At 36.7% G+C, this 20,025-nt stretch overlaps 1 protein-coding gene across 1 annotated transcript in view; it reads left to right on the forward strand.

Annotated features, from left to right (window-relative positions):
• The window catches only part of Taf1b (TATA-box binding protein associated factor, RNA polymerase I subunit B), a 73,909-nt gene that overhangs the window by 25,629 nt on the left and 28,255 nt on the right, over positions 1 to 20,025 (forward strand). Inside the window, exon 8 of the mRNA XM_027937811.2 lies at positions 1,557 to 1,656. Coding sequence (XP_027793612.2) covers positions 1,557 to 1,656 — 100 coding nt within the window. The remainder of the gene's footprint in view (positions 1 to 1,556; positions 1,657 to 20,025) is intronic.

Here is a 20,025-nt window from a genome sequence, read left to right on the forward strand (position 1 = left end):
TAAATGGTGACAAACTGTTAAAACTCCAGACACTCAAGATCTGCTTGGGGAGTGCATGTCTGCTTCTCCTGGGCAGGTTTCTCTTTCCTCTGCTCCTAAGACGCTGAGTGTTCCCCTCTGGTGGCACTTATGGCAGTGTGCTTCCTGGCTTGTCTGTAGGCTGTCTGATGTTTGGGGGTAGGCAGACCATCTCCTATTCATCTCTCAGCTCCTAACCGTCCACAGAGTACTAGCATGTATTATCCCATGAGGTGAAAACTAAATAAATTATCACTATATTACCATGATGAAATTCTAGGTAGTTTTAAAAGTGGTAGGCGTACATTACACCTTGAATATAAAATAATTTCAGATCAAAAATGTAGATCCAGATTAATATGAATACTGACTATTTTGCACAAATACTTTTATGTAAACTAAAGAAACTAATGAAAACCTAATTGGGGGAGGCTTTAACACCATTTTTACATAAAATATTTAATTCTCAATTTTCAGTAAACTAAAAAGTTAAATCACATTTTTAATTTGAAACTAATCTTGGACCAGTCTTTCTTCAGCTGCTGGAAGGTGACGGATGCCAGCTCTGCTCCAGCAGCAGCACTGAGGCCGTGGATTTTGTGTGCTCATTCCTCACCTGGCCTTACTTCCCTAACAGTTTCCTTGTTTAGGAACCTTACATCTAAGACCCCCATTCCCACTCCCTGTGCTCCTGCCAGGCTTTATTTTTCTCCTTAATACTTTCTCCCACCTAACATACTGTAGATTTTATTGATTTTATGCTTGTCATCCTTTACTAGAGTGTAAGTTCCACTGGAAAAGAATTTTTGCCTGTTTTGTTCACTGCTGACTTTCCATAGTCAAGGGTGGTGTTGGATATACAGTACCCAATACATTTCTGTTGAATGAATGAAAGAATTATAAATAAAAATACATATAAATAACAAATATATATGTGTATATATGTATATATATGTATGTTTATATATATATATATATATATATATATATATATATATATATATATATATATGTTTGTTTATATATGTGTGTGCTTTTTTCGTCCAGTTCCGTTTTCCTGCTATTTACCAGACAGTGGGATGCAGTGGTGAGCAAACTGACAAGGTTCCTTCCTTAATGGTCTCCTTCAGCGACTAGCATCTGCCACGCACTGGGATAGGTGTTAGGGACAGAAGGTTGGATAAGGAAAAAAGGGGGCAAGGAAGGTCTCCCTAAAGAAGTGATTGACAAGATGAGCAGGAACTAAGGATTAAGGAATGCTAGGCTGGGAAGGCTGGTGGTAAGCTAACAGAGAAGACCCATATTTCCTAGATGTATTAAATCTATTTCATCAGAAGTTTTAAGAGACTCAGATAATTGGCTAAATAGTCTCACACATGAATACAAAGAATAATAGATATCATCGGATTTATCCTTAACAAATATGTGGGAGACAGAATATGCTTAGCTAATTCTTTCCCTTTGAAATAAGAGACTTTCAGAAAGAGTTCAAGTCAATACCGAGTTCTAATTGAAATGTTTTCTTTTAAAAAATATAGATTTGTTGAAGAGGGCCATATTCCCTACATAAATGCATTCCAGCATTTTCCAGAAGAGATGAAATTATATGGGCGTGACAAAGGAATTTTTGCTATAGAGGTAAGTTATTTTACTTTTAATTAGTAATAAGACACAGTGATTTCTCTTCTTTGTCTGACTTAGTATTTGGTGTTGGAGTTTTTTAAATTTCTAAAATCTTGTTTTGTCCAAACATGTAATATTAACTTTGATTTAGTGAAGAGTAGGATTATTATTTATTTTTCTTATGTGGCTTGTTTGAAAAAGATGTTTTTTGCTGTTATTTGTACATTATGTTGCTTTGAGGAAAGAAAAGAAAGTTAAACCTTATTTCAAGAGGCATTATGTTAATTCTAATAATTTCTAGGCCAACCTGAGTAATTTAGTGAGATCCTATCTCAAAACAAAATTTAAAAATGGATGGAAATTTAGCTCAGAGGTAGAATGCTCCTGGTTTTGATCCCTAGTAGCTCAAATAACACCGAAAACAACCAACAAAATCATTATTATTATTTTTCTGTATCACAGTGGATTCTCATTCTCTTGTAAATACTATAGTCAGGAAGAGGTACAGCTTCTAGAGATGGTGGAGTAAAGAAGCTGCAAATCTTCTTCCTCAAAAACTCAGGTCTTGGGAAATTGACCAGAGGCAAATAATAAATTGAGAAGTATTCATTAAAAACTCTTGAACTTTGGGTAAGAACTGTGAGTCTGTGGTATTATTACTTAAATTTGCTCTCATCTGTCACCCCAACCTTACTCCCAACTGGTGCTTCCAGGAAAGGGTGGCTGTTACTGTAGTACATTAGAAATGAGTATCTGACAGAATTAGAGTAGGCACTCTGTCTGTGGTTGCTGTTACCCATAGTTAACTATAGTCCAATATTAAATGAAAAAAAAAAAAAAGAAAGAAAACCTCATACATTTTAAATAGCATACCACTTTGAATAATGTGATAAAATCTCAAGCCATCCTGCTTATACCCCCAACCCCCTGCATAGGATGTGAATCCTTTGTACAGTGTACCCATAGTCTTTATGGCCTACCCACAGGATAGTCACTTAGTAGCCATCTTGATTACCAAATCAACTGTTGGAGTATCAGTATGCCAATGCTTGTGTTCAAGAAACCCTTACTTTAAATGGCCCCAAGTCACGAGTTCAAAGCCAGCCTCAGCAAAAGTGAGGCACTAAGCAACTCTGACACTGTCTTGAAATAAAATACAATAGAGCTGGAGATGTGGTTCAGTGGTCAAGTCCCCCACAAAAAAGACCTCAAAACACAAGAGTCAGTTTGCTGGCAATTCAGTTATACCAAAGAGAAATCCTTCCTTTCATTGAAAAGGTGAAAGTACAATAAGATATTTTGAGCAAGGCTGCATTTACATTACTTTCATTACAGTATATCATTCTATTTTATTATTAGTTATTATTAACTTTACTCTGCCTAATTTATAAACTAAACTTAATGACAGGCATGATGTATAGGAAAAACACAATATATATTGAGTTTGGTTCTGTCAGGGGTTTCAAAGCATCTACTGAGGGTCTTGGAACATGACCTCTGTGGTAAGAGGGACTGTTGTAGTTTATGTTGGAAGAAAAGCAAGTTAATAAGAGGGACACTATCAGTGATTGAAAAGAGGAAATTTGAATGCCAAACAATTAAGAGAGTTCCTGGCAAAGCGGATATAGCTCTTCAATAGTTTTGTAAAGCGATTGATTCTCTTCCTAATTGTGTTGTAAAATCAGAGGCAATGGGAAGGATGCCTGTTTGTTTTTATATGATTTTTGTGAGAATTATGCTGAAGAGAAAATGTTTCATTTATTTTTTATTATGAGGACTTAGTAGATAATTATAATCTGAATTTTGTTTACTATAAGATGAAATAAACTTGTTTGCTTTTTAATTTTCTCAAAGTCCTTACCAACCCCTTTACTATTTATGGATAAAATTTGACCTGTTTTTCAAGTGGATTCACTTTGAGTGACTTTTATTGGTATAAGTTACATCCACACCAGTGGATACACTGGACAAAAGGATGATGAGAATAGAGAAGTAGGAAAAGAATGCATGTTGTTATAACAGTCGCATTGTGCCTGGCGCAGTGGCATGCATCCCTGTAATCCCAGCAGCTCAGAAGGCTGAGGTAGGATTTTTAAAGCCAGAAGTGGCTCTACCATAAAATCCTAGCCAAACGTGGGAGCAGTTTCAGTAGATTTGGTAAGCAGGAAGTAAGCTTGGAAGTGGGTTCCCAGGGCTGCTGTCTTTAGTTACATTGTGCTTCATACCCAGGAGAGACTGAATGTGTTCTCTACCACTTGACCTGGAGAAAAGAAATAATAATAATGCTTCCTATGTTCCAGGTTGGCCTGGTTTTACATACTTTATAACTCATTTATTACTCATGCCATTCCCATGAAATCTGATGTGTGCATTATTATCATTATTATACCTGATTTACAGATGAGGAATCTAAGACATAGTGAACTTAGGCAGTTTGCCTAGTACTCTTACTCTGAATGTAGTCCACAATGGCTAAGTCAGGCCTTAGTTTGGAGGGAGTCAGAATAGAGGGACCATACAAACCATGAAGATTGAATGAGGGGCAGAGCAGGGAGGGAAAAGGAGGGGTAGGACATTGAGCCAAACCAGGGGCTTCAGACTAGTTAGTAAAACCAACAGGTGGCCCTCAGGCAGAATGGCACCCTGAACCAAGAGGCAGGGGATAGAGGATCAATCTGGAGGGTGGTCCAGGCTGGTAGTGAAGATGGGGAGCTGTCCCGTTTGTGGCATGAAGCCATGCTGGCTAGTTGGAGGGGCCTCCTGAAGTGTGGTTCTTTCTGAAAAGTCAGGTTAGTGTTTCTCAGCTTGGGCAGGGTTGAGATCACTGATTTAAATGACTGAGGACACCGAAGACATCTCTTGTTTTTTTTCAGCCACGACTCCAGACCCAACTGACTGTCAGAGGTGTGGTTAAATAACTGGACTTGGATGAAATCAGGGAGAAAAATAATGAAGTATCAAGTGCTCCTCCCATCTCTGGAGTCCTGCTTGAATCTGAGGGAATAATACAAGTTCTTAGCCTTAGAACTAGCCTTGACTTAAAGCTAATGGTTTGTCATCTTTTTAATGACATGCCACACTTACTGAACTTCCTGGGCATGCCTTGGACAATATTAAGGGTATCCTATTATAAAGTAGGAGGATTTTTATTTCACAACTGAAAATTTTTTTGTGACTTGTGATCTGAACCTCGTTTAAATGTTCCACTAAAAGGGAAGAACATTTGATTCCCTAAACTCTAGATGTGTGCCTTATGTCTGTCTTTGTATTTGTTCAGTTTTCCTAGAGTGACCAGTGAAACTTGAGTTATCATGTTTGCATTGGATACCAGCTTAGTCTTGGGTAATAAAAAAAAATTATCCTCAGGGCCTGGCAAAGTGGTGTATGCCCATAATCCTGGCTACTTGGGAGACTGAGGTAGGACAATCACAAGTTCAAGGCCAGCCTGAGTGACTTGATGAGATCCTGTCTCAAAATAAAATGTTTTAAAAAAGGGCTAGGGGTGTAGCTTAGTGGTTGAATGCTTATGCAGGAGTCAATGAGTTCAATCTCCAGTACTGAAAAATTAAAAAATAAAAATCTCCCTCTCTTATGTGTCTATCCCTGCTTTCTTCCTCTACTTTCTTCCTCCCTTCTCTCCTGTAATTGCCAGCATGTTCTGTATCTCACATCCTGACGGACTGGGGTTTAATTTGATTTTTCACAGCCATTTACTACTCAAGTTATATGGATAATTTTTGCTTTATTAAGGTTATTTGTATGTTTTGCTGCTACCTGACATTATTTTGTTGTCTTTAATTCCCTAACCAAATTGTATGCTTCTCAGGAATAGATACCCAAATCTTTAATGTAGAATCATGCACTATTAAACATGGAAGGAGCCAGGAGCAGTGATTCACACCTGTAATTCCAGCTACTGGGGAGGCTGAGGCAGGAGGGTCTCAAGTTCAAGGCCAGCTTGGGCAACTTAGCAAGACCCTATCTCAAAAAATAAGAAAGAGCTAGGGATATAGCTCAGTGGTAGAGCAGCCTTGGATTCAGTCACCAGATGGGTCCCCAACTCTCCCTTACCCCCCCCCCCCACACACACACAATAAAAGACAACTGGAGGGAAATTTGGATTTGGAGATCAGTTAGTCTGCTTTTTTAATTTTTTCAATAAGGAAACAGACCTAAGAAGAACTATGATTTGAGAGTGAATAAATCTGTCCTTCATTAGAAATGTCCTTCATTTTCAGGAGGATTATGTGAGGTAATATATGCAAAATGCAGGCGCATCATGGATATTCAAATGGTAGCAGCTCCCTTCTAGGCCCTAGGATGGAGGAACTTCTCCCTGAGGTGGGGATTAAGTTGCTTGTAAAAATATATATATATATATATATGATTTTTTAAAAGTAAAGGTTTCATTTTAAAATTCTGTTAACTTTTTAATGTGTCCATTTCTAAATTTTCTTAAAGAAAATTCCAGGAAATCCATGGATATACAAAGGGATAGTATATCTTGCTTCTTATTATGGTATTTTATACTTTGACTTATAAAGGATATTGCTTCCTAAGCTGAATTTATATACTTGGGATTGGCATCTAACTGGCAGTTTCCTTTGTAATTAGGAAATTTAGTTTTACTTTCTGTATACTCACCTAGAAGCTCAATTTTCACTCTGCAAACATAATTATTTTCAAAAATTATTTTCCTTGTCCTTTCAAACACTTATAAATCCATTGTTGCTAAATATTTAAATAATTGCAATAGTGACTTACAATACACAGAATCAAGAGATTGTTTCTGTAACAGCCTTTGTGGCTCACATTTCTCAGTAACCTAGCTTAATCCTTTAGTAAGATTTATACTTTTCTCTAGTATGGTAAGAAGTACCTGTGAGTATTTTAGTCACATTTATTTTTGGTGATGATTCAGGATTTCAGACTGAAATATTATGTTCTCAGTACTCCATTACATCTAAGCTATTCTCTCTCCTTCCTTTAATAATTTGAGACTTAATTTTATAAATTAAGAGGTGAAATGAGTTATGTTTACTTGTTCTTGTTTATTTTTTTTAATATTTATTTTTTAATTGTAGTTGGACACAATACCTCTATTTCGTTTATTTGTTTTTATGTGGTGCTGAGGATGGAACCAAGGGCCCTGCACGTGCGAGGCAAGCACTCTACCGCTGAGCCACAACCCCAGCCCCCTCTTGTTTATTTTTGTTCTGAACAAATATTCATTTTACTTATCATATTAATTATAGTTGGTTCTTCTTGTCCTCAGTTCTCCCATCGTAGATCAAAACTATTCTAAAAAGAATTGAGTCATTCCCTATGCAATATAGTATACTAACTATTTACAAAGCATTTATATTGTGTTAGGTATTATAAGCAATCTAAGGATGATTTAAAGTGATATAGAAGGTGTGCATATATTATATGCAAATCACTGCACCATTTTATATAAGGGACTTAAGCTCCACAGATTTGGAATCCACAGGGGTTCCTAGAACCAACCCCTCTACCTTAAAGAGATGACTGTACTGAGAGAGGAATGTTAAATTCTCCACATATGATGGCAACTTTTTCTTCACATTCTCTCAGTTTTTACTTCAAAAATTGGACCTTTTGTTACATGTATAATACTTAGGATAATATGTCTTCTTAATGAATTGACTCTTATCATAATGTAATGTCACTCCCCCCCCCAGTTATATTTCTTTTTCAGATATCTACGTTGTCTAATATTAACATAACTACTACTACTACTACTACTACTACTACTACTTGTACTTCTTCTTCTTCTTCTTCTTCTTCTTCAATGTTTCTACTCTGTATTTTTTTGAATCTTTTATTTTTAACCTCTGTGTCCCTATATTTAAAGTCAATTTTTGGGAGAATTTATATTTTTTAGTTGTAGATGGACACAATACCTTTATTTTATTTGTTTATTTTTATATGGTGCTGAGGATTGAACCCAGTACCTCACACATGCTAGTTAACTGCTCTACCACTGAGCTACAACTGCAGCCCCAAGGCTTGACCTTTTATCCAATCAGATAACTTCTGCCTTTTAATTAGAAAATACAGGCTTTTTACATTTGATGTAATTACTAATATATATGATCATGTTTGAATCTACCACATATTATTTATTCTTTCTGTTCCTTATTCCTTTTTTTCTTTTTTTTTTTTTTTTTTTGCTTTCCTTTGGATTAACTAAGAATGTTTTATAATTCTATTTTATCTTTACTATTGATTTATTAACTGAATCTCCTTGTTTTCTTTTTTCGTAGTTGCTTTAGAGTTTACAGTATCATCATTAACTTATTACCGTCTACCTCAACTAATGGTAAACACTTATGTGTATAACCTAAGACCCTTACAACAGGATCATTCCACTATTCGCCTTCATCTTTTAGCAGCAAACATTTCACATTTGTTATAAATCCTATAGTGCTTTGGGATTATTTTTCCTTTAAACAATTATTTGTCTCTTGAAGAAATTATAAATGAAAAAGCATTTTATATTTACATACATATTTGCTATTTCTGGCATTCTTTTTGTTTAAACCCATATGTCTGTGTAGAAAATGACCTTTACATTTTTTATAGTAGAAATTTGACAATTCTTCTGTTTTTTCTTGGTCTAAAAAGTCTTGCCTAGGGGCTGGGGTTGTGGCTCAGGAGTAGAGCGCTGGCCTGGAGGAGCTGGGTTCATCCTCAGCACCACATAAAAATAAAGAAAGATAGATATTGTGTTCAACTACAACTAAACAAACAAACAAACAAACAACTCTTGCCTTAATTTTGGAAAGACATTTTCACTAAGTGAATTCTGGACTTATGTTTTTCTTTCAGTTTATTTGATAGATAAATATGTCATTCCATTGTTTTCAGGCCTATCTGATTTCTTTCTTTTTAGTTAACTCATAAAGGGTACCTGGCCAGCTCAGTCAGTAGAGTATAAGCCTCTTAATTGACATGATATTTATAAATTTTTATAGGTTACAGTGTAATATTCCTACACATGTATCCAGTGCATATGGTAAGTTCAGGTAATTGGCATACCTGTCACCTCAAACATTTACCTTCTCTTCATGTTGAGAACATTCAAGTATACATCTTTACTAACTATTTTAAAATATTTGATCATTTTTCCTCAGCCATAATTACTCTACTGTGGCACAGAACATTAGAAATTATTCTTCCTTCCCAGCTGCACCCCCAAACCTGTTAATCATCCTCTTTTCATCTTCCTTTCACCAGTACCCTTCCCAGCCTCTGTTAACCACTCTTCTACTCTACTTCTGTGAGTTTATCTTTTTAGCTTCCACAAATAAATGAGAACATGTGGAATTTAACTTTGTGTGTTTAACTTAATCCAGTGCCTTCTCAGCTTATCTCTGTGTCATGCACTATAGGATTCCATTCTTTTTTTACAAGTGAATAATATTCTTTTGTGTACTTGTACACATTTTCTTTATCAGTTTATCTGACAATGGACATCTTGGTTGATTTCATATCATTCTAACTGAGGGGAGATGCTATTTCTTTGGGGTTTTGATTTGCATTTCTTTGATGATTAGTGATGTTGAGCATTTTTTTTATATACTTGTTGGCCATTTGTATATCTTCTTTTGAGAAATGTCTGTTTAGATCACTTTCTCACCTTTAAATTGGTTATTTGGAGGTTTTTGGTTGTTGTTAAGTTCTTTGTACTATCTGTGATACCGTCATTTGTCAGTTGAGTAGCTTGCACACATTTCATCCCATTCTGTATTTTGTTTGTTAGCTCTGTTGATTATTTCCTCTGCTGTGTGGAGGCTTTTCAGTTTGATGTAATCCCATTTGTCAACTTTTGGCTTTGTTGCCTGTGTCTTTGGGGTCATATAAAAAAAAATCATTGTTCAAACCATTGTCCTAGAGCATTTTTCTTATTTTCTTCTAATAGTTTCATAATTTCACATTTTATAGTTAAGTCTTTGCTTTTTGTTAATGATGAGAGATAAAAATCTAGTTTTTTCCTTTGTATATAGATCTCCATTTTTCCCAGCATCTGTCATTTCTCCAGAGTTTGTTCTTTGTGGCTTTGTCAAAAATATGTTTGCTATAAATTTCTGGACTTACTTCTGGCTTCTGTATTCTGTTCCATTGATCTTTGTGTCTGTTTTTTATGCCATTATCACACTTTGTGTAGTATGTAACTTTGTGTAGTATGTTTTGAAGTCAGGTATTGTGATGCCTCCAATTGTGTTCTTTTTTCTCAGGATTACTTTGGTTATTTGGAGGTTCAGTGGTTCCATATGAGTTTTAGTAGTGTTTTTTCTGTTTCTATGGAAACTCATGTGTGTCTGTGTATGTGCGCGAGCTAGAGATTTAATCCAGGAATGCTTTACCACTGAGCCACATCCCCAGCCCCTTTCATTTTTTATTTTGAGTCAAGGTCTCACTAAGTTGCTTTGGTCTCACTAAGTTGCTGAGGCTGGCCTTGAACTTGGGATCTTTCTGTCTCAGCCTCCTGGGTTGCTGAGATTATAGACATGCACTATCAAACCTGGCTATAATTGGTGTTTTGCTAGAGATTACATTGAATGTAGATGACTTTGGGCAGAATCTGTTGATCACAAATGGACATTTTAACAAATTTAGTTCTTTCAGTACATGGATATGGGATGTCTTCTTTTCTTTTCTTTTTTTTTTTTTTTCTTTCATTGTTGGGGATTAAACCTAGAGTCTCCTGCATGTTAGGCCAAGTGTTCTACCAGTGAGCTACCACCCTAGCCCATGTCTTTATTTAGTTTTTAAAATGTATTCAGCTAGTCTATATTTTAATTCATTTACATTCAGGTGTTTTTGTTTTTGTTGGTACTAGAGATTGAACTCAGGGCACTCAACCACTGAGCTACATCCCCAGCCCCAGACTTATTACTGACAGGTAATAATCTACACTTGTCATTTTAATAAGTGTTTTCTGGTTGTATATTGTTTATACAGTATTTTGTATATTTTTTATTCCTTTCTTCTCTTCTTATTGTTAATCTTTGTGGTTTGGTGGTTTTCTGTAATGATATGGTTTGATTCCTTTTCCCTTTGTTTGTGTGTCCACTCTACCAGTGAGTTCTATACTCATGTGTTTTTCGTGATGGCAGTTATATCCTTTCACTTCTAGTTCCTGGACTCAATCCTAAGTACTTCTTAAACAAGGGATGTAGTGGTGATGAATTCCTTCAGCTTTTGCTTGTCTGATTATGATGGAAGTGCCTTGGAGAGCGCCTCTTTGGGATTGAGTTCTTTGGGGTTTTCTTTGAACTCCATGGATTTGGATATCCATATCTCCACCCAGATGTGGGAAATTTCTAGCTCATATTCTTTAATATGCTCTCTGTGCCTTTCTTGGTCTCCTCTCCCTGTGAGACTCCATGAGGAGGTCATATGGTTGCTTAGAGGTGTCTCATAGGCAGCTTTCTTCACTCACCTTCATTCTCCCTGCCCGCTCCGCTGATGAGTTTCCCCTCCAACTTTTGAGTTAATTCAAAAGATCTACCTTCAAATTTAGGAATTCTTTCTCCTGCTTGATCTAGCTTATTGTGGCTCTCAACATTTTTATTTCATTCATTGAATTCTTCAGTGGTAAGATTTTTTTTGGTTCTTTTTTATAATATCTGTCTCAGTGTTGTATTTCTCCTTCAGATCATGAATTGGTTTCCTTCATTGAATTGTTTGTATTCTCTTTATCTCACTAAACTTCCTTAAGATCATCATTTTAGATTTTTTTTTCTTTTTTTAACATTTTATAAATTTCTTTCTTTCTCTTTCTTCTTTCTTTTTTTTCTGGAGTACTATTTCTGGGGAATTATTTTGTTCCCTTGCAAATGTCATGTTCGTTTGCTTTCTCATTTTTCTTGTGCAGTAGTCACCTTGTCCAATTTTATAGTGGCACCTCCCCCAACTTCCCCCAACCTCACCAGGAGAGACTTATTCCTAGGAATGCTCGCTCTAGGGTACTGTTTGGTAGGTATTAGTTTTGATTGTGGATGAACTCAGTCGTGTGGTCTCTGTGCAGGAGTCCTTGTCAGTGGTCTCTGGTTTTATTTGTGGTGTGCAGCTTTGGGAGTTTGTGAGTGCGGTGGTGTAGCAGTTTTGCTGGGGCAGGGAAGCTGCTTAATCACTGTCAGGCTGGGGGTGGGTACCTGCAGCTGCTGCTGACTGACTGCAGCAGACCCTCAGGTGGGGAGGACCACTGTCCAGCTGGCTGTTGAGCTGGACTCCGCCTTATGGGGGCACTGAGGGCTGACCAGCTGTGTGCTCCTAACCAAAGGGCGGGGACCACCACCTAGATGACTGTCAGGTAAAGCTAGTGTGTGCAGGTGCTGTAGTCCAATTGACTTCTAGTGAGTTCTTGGGAGAAGAGCAGGGATGCCACTTGATTGGCTGTGGGTACATGGGGGCCTGTCAGCCCAACCAGCTGTGTAGTGGGCTTACTGGGGTGTGGTAGGTCCACCACTGAGATGGCTTTCAGGCTGGGCTTGGATGCTTATGGGTGCTATGAGCTGTTAGCCAGGTTCACCTGCTGGCCTTCTGATGGGAAGTCATTCTGCTGTCATTCCTGTTTTTGCTTTTCTCGATGTAATGTGCCTTTATTTCTTCTAACTACTTTTAAGATTGGATTGTCCTGTGCCTTGTCGTAGTTTTCTTTATGTTTCTTCTGATTGGGGTTCATTTGCCTTAGGGGGTTTTGTTGTTGTTGTTGTCGTTTTTGTTGTTGTTGTTGTGTTAGTACTGGGAATTGAAACCAGGACTTTGCACATGCTCGGCAAGCACTGTACCACAGAGCTACATCCCCAGCCCTCATTTTTTTTAGATTGATGGGTGTATAATTCATCAAATTTGGAAATTTTTTATCCATTATTTTTTGAAAGATTCTTTCTGTCCTCCTCTTGCTTTTTTCTGGAATACCAGTTAAATGTTAGACCATTTGACGTTGTCCCACATGCATTAAGGCTTCTTTCTTTTCTTTTCTCACTTCCTTTTCTTTCTTTCATTTGTTTTGTTTTTGTTCTTAGTTTTCTTGTTTAGTGTGTTTCATTTTGATAATTTCTATTAACAGTCTTCAGATTCACCTATCTCTACCTCTTGAATGAGTATCTAATCCATTGTTAAATGGATCCAATGTATTTTTTAATTTAAATACAGTAGTTTTCATTTCTAAAACTTTTAATATTGTTTTTTTCTATTTCTCATTATTTCATGTTTTCTTTTATATCCTTGAGTGTATTGATAGTATGATAGATGTTTTAAGGATTTTGTCTACTATTTTCATTGTCTGTATTATTTCTAGGTCTGTTTCTAAGGATTGGTTTTTCTAAAGAGCTTATCGAATGCCTTCAGTATTAGGACGTTCCTGTAGTCTGGCTGTTGGCTTTTGTGAGCTCTCAACTTTTGAACTACTGCTTTCCCCCTCTTGCCTTAGTTTTTTTCTCATTTGCATAGATCAGTACTCCCCTGAAGACTTGAGAGGACCCTTTTGCAGATCTCTGGAGCTCTTTCTACATCCAGCTTTATCCTCTCAGGTACTCTGCCTGCACATTTTAGCCATCTCAATTTCCAGGAATCCAGGCTTTTAATCTCTGCTGTACCACTGAGCTGTTTCACTCCCGCTGCCTTCAGGCAGCAAGATGGGGTTGTTTGTTTCTCTTCTATGAAGATTTTAGTCCTGTGCTGCCTATGTCATGCCTGAAACCTTTTAGACACGTTCTATACAGTGTGTTAGTCGGCTTTCCATCACTGTGACAGAATACCTGAAACAATTTAAAGGAGGAAAGATTTATTTGGATTTAGGGTTTTGGCCCCATTACTGTGGGCATGGAGTGAGGTGGAAAATCATGGTGGGAACACGAGGCAGAACAGAGCTGCTCATTTCATGCAGCAGGGAAGCACAGAGATAAGAGGAAGCTTCCAGGGACAGAATGTGTCTTTCAAAGGCATGCCCTGAGTGACCTACCTCCCCAGGTCTCCACCACCTCCCAACAGCTGGAGGGCAAGCCTCAGCCCATGAGCCTTTGGGAATATTCCACTTCCCCACTTATGATACCAGTTCTCTATTGTTTATGGTGGAATGGTGATTTCCATTGTAATTAATCTTTCCTGGGCAGAAACAGAAGAATTTAAATACTAATTTTTAGGCACTTGTAAATAGATTAGTATTCAAACGCTCTTTAAATGTTACCTAAACAATTCTTTCTCAATTGCCTGAAAGTATCTCATTACTCATTCATTCACAGATTTTTTTTTATTTGTAGTCTATTTATTAATATTATCACTAGTCTGATCTTTGCTGAAATTTTTGCCCCCAGATAGAACATGTTATTGGAGGGTCCTGGTTTTGTTTATACAAAATACTTGCCCTAGTAGTAATCTCTTTTGTTGACTATCTTTTCTTTTGTTGTTAGTAGATTTTAATTGATAATTCATAGTTGTATACACTTATGGGATACATTATGGTGCTTTTATATATATGTAGCATATAGAATGATTAATCAAGCTAACATACATATTGCATTGCTTTACCTATCATTTTTATGGTAAGACATCTGAAATTTGCTCTTAATTATTTTGAAATAACAGTACATTATTATTGATTACTCCCATTGCTGCACATAGATCTCAAAACTTATTTCTCCTGTGGGTCTGAAACTTTGTACCCTTTCACCAACAATGCTGCATTTCCTCCCACCCTGCCTGCATCCACCAAACTCGGTAACCATTGTTTTACTATACTTCTGTAAGTTCATCCTTTTATAAGTGAGATCATTTAGTATTTGTCTTTCTCTGCCTGACTTATTTCACTTAGCATAACGTTCTCTAGGTTCATCCACATTGTCACAAATGACAACATTTTCTTCTTTTTAAAGGCTGAGTAGTATTCCATTTTAAATGTGTGTCACATTTTCTTTATTCATAATTAATGGATACTTGACTCTGTATCTTAGCTATTGCACACAGTGCTTCAGTGAATATGGAAGTCCACCTGTTCCTTCAGCATATTGATTTCATTCTTTTGGATATATATACCCCATAAGAGAATTGCTGTTTTTTTGAGGAACACCCACACCATTTATCATGATGGGTCTACTGATTTATATTTCCTCCCACAACTCTTTGAATACTTGTTATCTTCCATCTTTTTAAAATTAATCTTCAATGAAGGCAGAGATAAAATAAGATTTCTTATAGAAATTTTGATGGAAAGTACAAATACGAGAGTATGTCTTGAAACAACCATTGCTGTTTGCTTTTTTCATTTATTTTTTGAGGTTTTTTTAAATAAACTTTATTTTGGAATAATTTAAAATTTACAGAAAAGTTGCAGTAATCAAAACAGTTATGTAGCCTTCTCTCAGATTTAGTTATTGTTAGCATTTTTTTCTCTTTTGTTTTAGTATTTGTGCCGTTCTTCCTGTCTACTTATATATCTACATAATTGTATTTCTAAGTCACTGAGGTTTAGCTTTTTACACAGAATACTTCAGCAGATGTTTCCTAAGAATAGAAATATTCTCTTACATAACTGCAATTTAGTTGTCAATTTTTTATTCTCTTTAGAGCTGTATAGTATACATATGTCACAATTGACTTAACTAGTTCTTTACTGATAGTGGTTTTGTGATTAAGGAGAAAAGGCTAAATAAGGTACCTAGGTAATCAAACATACAAAAGTAGAAACAATTCAAATGTCTATAACAGAAAAATGAATAAAATGTGTTATATTCATACAGTGCTACATTAAACGACTACAAAAATGAACTGCTGCAAGCACTGTGAATGACATCATGTTGAATGTGAAAAAGAATGCTCCGAAAACTATGCAGTGGGGTGCCATTTTGACAAACAAGCAAGTTAATGATGGTGGAAATCCAGGATACTCTGGAGGGGGCGGATAGTAGGAAAGGAGTCCATTAGGTAGGTACAGTTCCTCAGTCAGGTTGTTCCTCAGATTTAGGGTTGTTATTGAATATCATATTTTAGAACTTACAAATATGTTAAATATATTCTGTATTTTTCAAAATTTTTAGGGTAGCTAGAGGATATCATTTAAGTAGAATTTCTAAACAAGAATAGTAAAAGGCAGTATGTGATGGGAGAGTTTTTGCATGAGTATTGTACCCCCAAACAAAAGGTGTTTTGTTTTTGTTTTTGTTTTTGTTTTGAGAGAGAGAGAGAGAGAGAATTTTTTAATGTTTATTTTTTAGTTTTCGGTGGACACAACATCTTTGTTTGTATGTGGTGCTGAGGATCGAACCCGGGCCACACGCATGCCAGGCGAGCACACTACCGCTTGAGCCACATCCCCAGCCCCAAACAAAGTTTTAAACTCTTTCAGAGTGGGGACTATATTTAATGATTCTGTTTTATGATCTATATGCCCTAATGTACTTACATATGCATGTTAAGGATTCAGTTTGTGTGTATTGATTAAATGATTTAAAATAGTTATCAAACAATAAATATATTTTTATACTTGTGGGATTTTTCAGATTGGTTTCCTAGAGTTCTTTCCACCTAAGTAGGAAGTATCCAGACTGCCTCTGAAGTAGTCATGTAATAGACTGAGGGCCATGAAATAATGGTATTTGACTAAAAATGAAAAGCATTTTGTCAAATTTTAATGGTAGATGTATAAGGGATATTAATTCTGTTTTTAAGCAAGGACTTTAATAATAAGAGTTATGGGTGTGCCAGTATCACTCATATGAAAATCAGTGTATGAGATAAATAATCTTATCAGGTAATTTGTATTCTCCACCAGTATACTGAAACCAATAGTCAATTACTCAGGTTAGAAAGTGTATCTGTGAGGCTACATTTATGTAGGAGAACCATACTTCATATTCTCACGTGGATTTGGTATCTGTAATTTAGTTTGATCCTGGGCTAGTACCCTGTACCCAACCCAGCATTCTTAGCCTACAGTTTCCCTCCCCGACTTCCTAGGAGAAGAGAATGGAAACTTGGTTTTACAGTAGTCTAAGCACAACCAGATATTGACAGTGGTAAATCTGCTGCTAAAATAATTAGATAACCCTTCCAAAATCAAATACAAATTGGTTGGGGATTATCTACTCTTCTGGACAGCATCTTTTAATCTCCTGTAGTATTAATCTGTAAAATTGAAACATAGTTATAGATCAATCAGCAGAATCTTTGGAGAATAGACAAATATTAAGGAGGTCTTCAAAAGGTTTTTCCCAACTCTGATCCTGGGGCCAAAAGTGATTACCGTCTTCTATTCAGTTGGCAAGTCCTTAATGGTCTTTATTTCATAATTCTGCATTTGTTCATAAGGATTTTATTTGTCTGTATAAATTAACAGTATGCTTCTAAATATTTCTCACTCTCAGGACCAAGACTGTGTTTCACATAAACTAATGTGTTTAACACAAACTGAAACCAGACTTCAGAAGTAAAAAAGTATTTTTTGTTACTACATGGCAGATTTACAATCATTAAGATAATTCTTTTTTTTTTTAATTTTTTATTGTTGGCTGTTCAAAACATTACATAGTTCTTGATATATCATATTTCACACTTTGATTCAAGTGGGTTATGAGCTCCCATTTTTACCCCATATACAGATTGCAGAATCACATCAGTTACACATCCATTGATTTACATATTGCCATATTAGTGTCTGTTGTGTTCTGCTGCCTTTCCTATCCTCTACTATCCCCCCTCCCCTCCCCTCCCCTCCCCTCTTCTCTCTCTGCCCCCTCTACTGACATTCATTTGTCCCCCTTGTATTATTTTTCCCTTTCCCCTCACTTCCTCTTGTATGTACTTTTGTATAACTCTGAGGGTCTCCTTCCATTTCCATGCAGTTTCCCTTCTCTCTCCCTTTCCCTCCCACCTCTCATCCCTGTTTAATGTTAATCTTCTTCTCATGCTCTTCGACCCTACTCTGTTCTTAGTTACTCTCCTTATATCAAAGAAGACATTTGGCATTTGTTTTTTAGGGATTGGCTAGCTTCACTTAGCATAATCTGCTCTAATGCCATCCATTTCCCTGTAAATTCTATGAGATAATTCTTTTTAAACAACATTTTTAGTTGTAAGTGGACACAATACCTTTCTTTTTCTTTCTTTCCCTCTCTCCTCTCTCCCTCTCCCTCTCTCTCCCTCCCTTTCTCTCTCCCCCACTCTCTCTCTCTCTCCTATGCCTCATACATGCTAGGCAAGTGCTCTACCACTGAGTTACAACTCCATTCCTCATTGAGATTATTCTAACAGAACAGGTATTCAAGATAAATCATAATATAAATGGAATTTATCCTTCCATAAATAATATATTACAGTGCTTTGTTATCATTATTATAGTTTTATTCATTTTCAGTTTTCCTTTTAATAAAGAAGTTGTGATGGTTTGGATTAACAGGTGCATAATGCCTTAGCTTCTCAGCTGAATTGCTTCAAAACAACAATAAGAAGAAGGGTGCGGCATGCGGCACTGCACTTTTTTTTTTTTTTTTTTTAATAGCTCAGCAGGAAGTTTGCCTCTGACAGGGTATTGTAATCTGCTTTATCACAGGAGCCTGCTGTTGTGTAACAGAAACTCTAGCTTGTCCTTGCCTGTCTTAAAGCATTGCTTCATGAAGGAAAATAAACTCCCTGGAATATTTGTGATATTCAATTAAAATGCTTTCCCAAGCACTCCATTTTAAATGCATGCTGGAACAATTTATTATAGCTTTGTGGTCTTTTACATAACATATTACACTTGTGATTTCTTACTGTTGTAATTAAATGGATCTGTATCACTCTAGGAACCCTATGTGTCAAATTCATTGTATCTTATAGATACATCTGTAGCCAAGTGGAGTAATAGTCCCTCCTTCCCCACCCCGCTTTTTTATAGAAAAAGGGGAAGGTTTGAGATGCCTTCAGTCAACTATTGATTTTATTAACAGGCAGCCTTTCTTCATTGTGTGCCTTGCATTTGCTCACAAAAGTGCATTCACTGTTCTATAGTATGTTGAAACTTTTAAATGGAAATGGCTTTTCATTAACAAAGAAAGCATTTTCTTACCTCCTTCCATGTCTTTACTTTCTCCACTAAGTCTTGGCTTCTTGGGCAGCTGTACCTCCACCAGAAATGACAAAAGGTGCAATTGTGCTCAGAGATGGCTATGAAGATAATTCGGGGGGGTGGGGGGGTTGGCTGTTCTTCTATCTCTGTTTATTTTTGTTATTCCATAAAGCTGAGCACACCTTGAAAACAACCCCCTCCTCCAAGAAAGCTTTAAAACCCCTCTCAAGCCTTATCCTGGGTAAGCCATCTCTTTCCCTTAAGTTTTGTAATATTTAAGAGGGCACCTATGTCTCAGTAACCACAAAGCTATCAAAATTCACCTAAAACAGGGGATGGAGAACAAAGTAGAGAAGATGTTAGTTGTCCTCCTTTCCACACAGGCCAGGAGGTTTTCAGTCTCCCCGCGTTACCCTGGCTTCCCAGCAGTCAGGAGAGGAGGTGGGTGGTGCGCAGGAAGCTTCAGTTCTCCCAGGCGTGTCCTCTTCTGTGCTGTGACTTCCAGCCCAGTGGACAGCCTTTGCTTTTTGTTTATTTGTTCATTTAATTTGAAGGTGATCTCCTTCTCCTTTTTCTGCCTCTTATGCTTCTCTCTCTCTCTCTCTCTCTCTCTCTCTAAACAGTGCCCAGGATCAAATCCAGAGCATTATATATTTGCTGCTTCACTTTTTGCTTCTAGTAAAAATCTTTTGGTCCATGTGGTAGACCAAGCTGAAAATCTAGTCTCTTTCATAGTCTCTTTCAGGGGTACCATTTCTATCAAAGGGTTAAATCACTGGTAGAACCAAAGTATTGGGCTTAGATACACTTGTCTCTATTAAATACAATTTATTCTGTCAATGATAGGCAGGAGGCTACTTTGGAGTTCAGTCATGATTTTTCTTTATTTTTGTAGATTTTAAACCCTCAGACCAATTTCTAAAGGAATAATATGTAGCCTTTTATTCTACAACAGTCCTTGGCAGTGTTTCCAAATTCTCTCAGAAATTAGTTATTTCATCATCTCTCTCCAGATTCGTCAAGAAGGGATAAAGAGGGAACTGGAAGTTCATTCTGAAGCACATCTCCAGTATTTCAAATGTTGATAAACAACATTCTGATCTTCTCTCTGAATGAGTAAAATGTAAAGACACGGAGCTGGCTCAGCCAGATCCACTGAGCGGGCACTTTGCCATGATGATTCATTTTGCCTCAAAGCAGTCTTACAGCCTTTGTGAAACTGGGTCCCTTTTGGCTGAAGGAAGAAAAAGACTCTTCCAGAGCTGTCAGTCATATCTTAAGCACCTCCAAATGAAGGTCTTATTGGATCA

This window comes from Marmota flaviventris, chromosome 14 (genome assembly GCF_047511675.1).
Source record: "Marmota flaviventris isolate mMarFla1 chromosome 14, mMarFla1.hap1, whole genome shotgun sequence".
Classification (NCBI taxonomy): domain Eukaryota; kingdom Metazoa; phylum Chordata; class Mammalia; order Rodentia; family Sciuridae; genus Marmota; species Marmota flaviventris.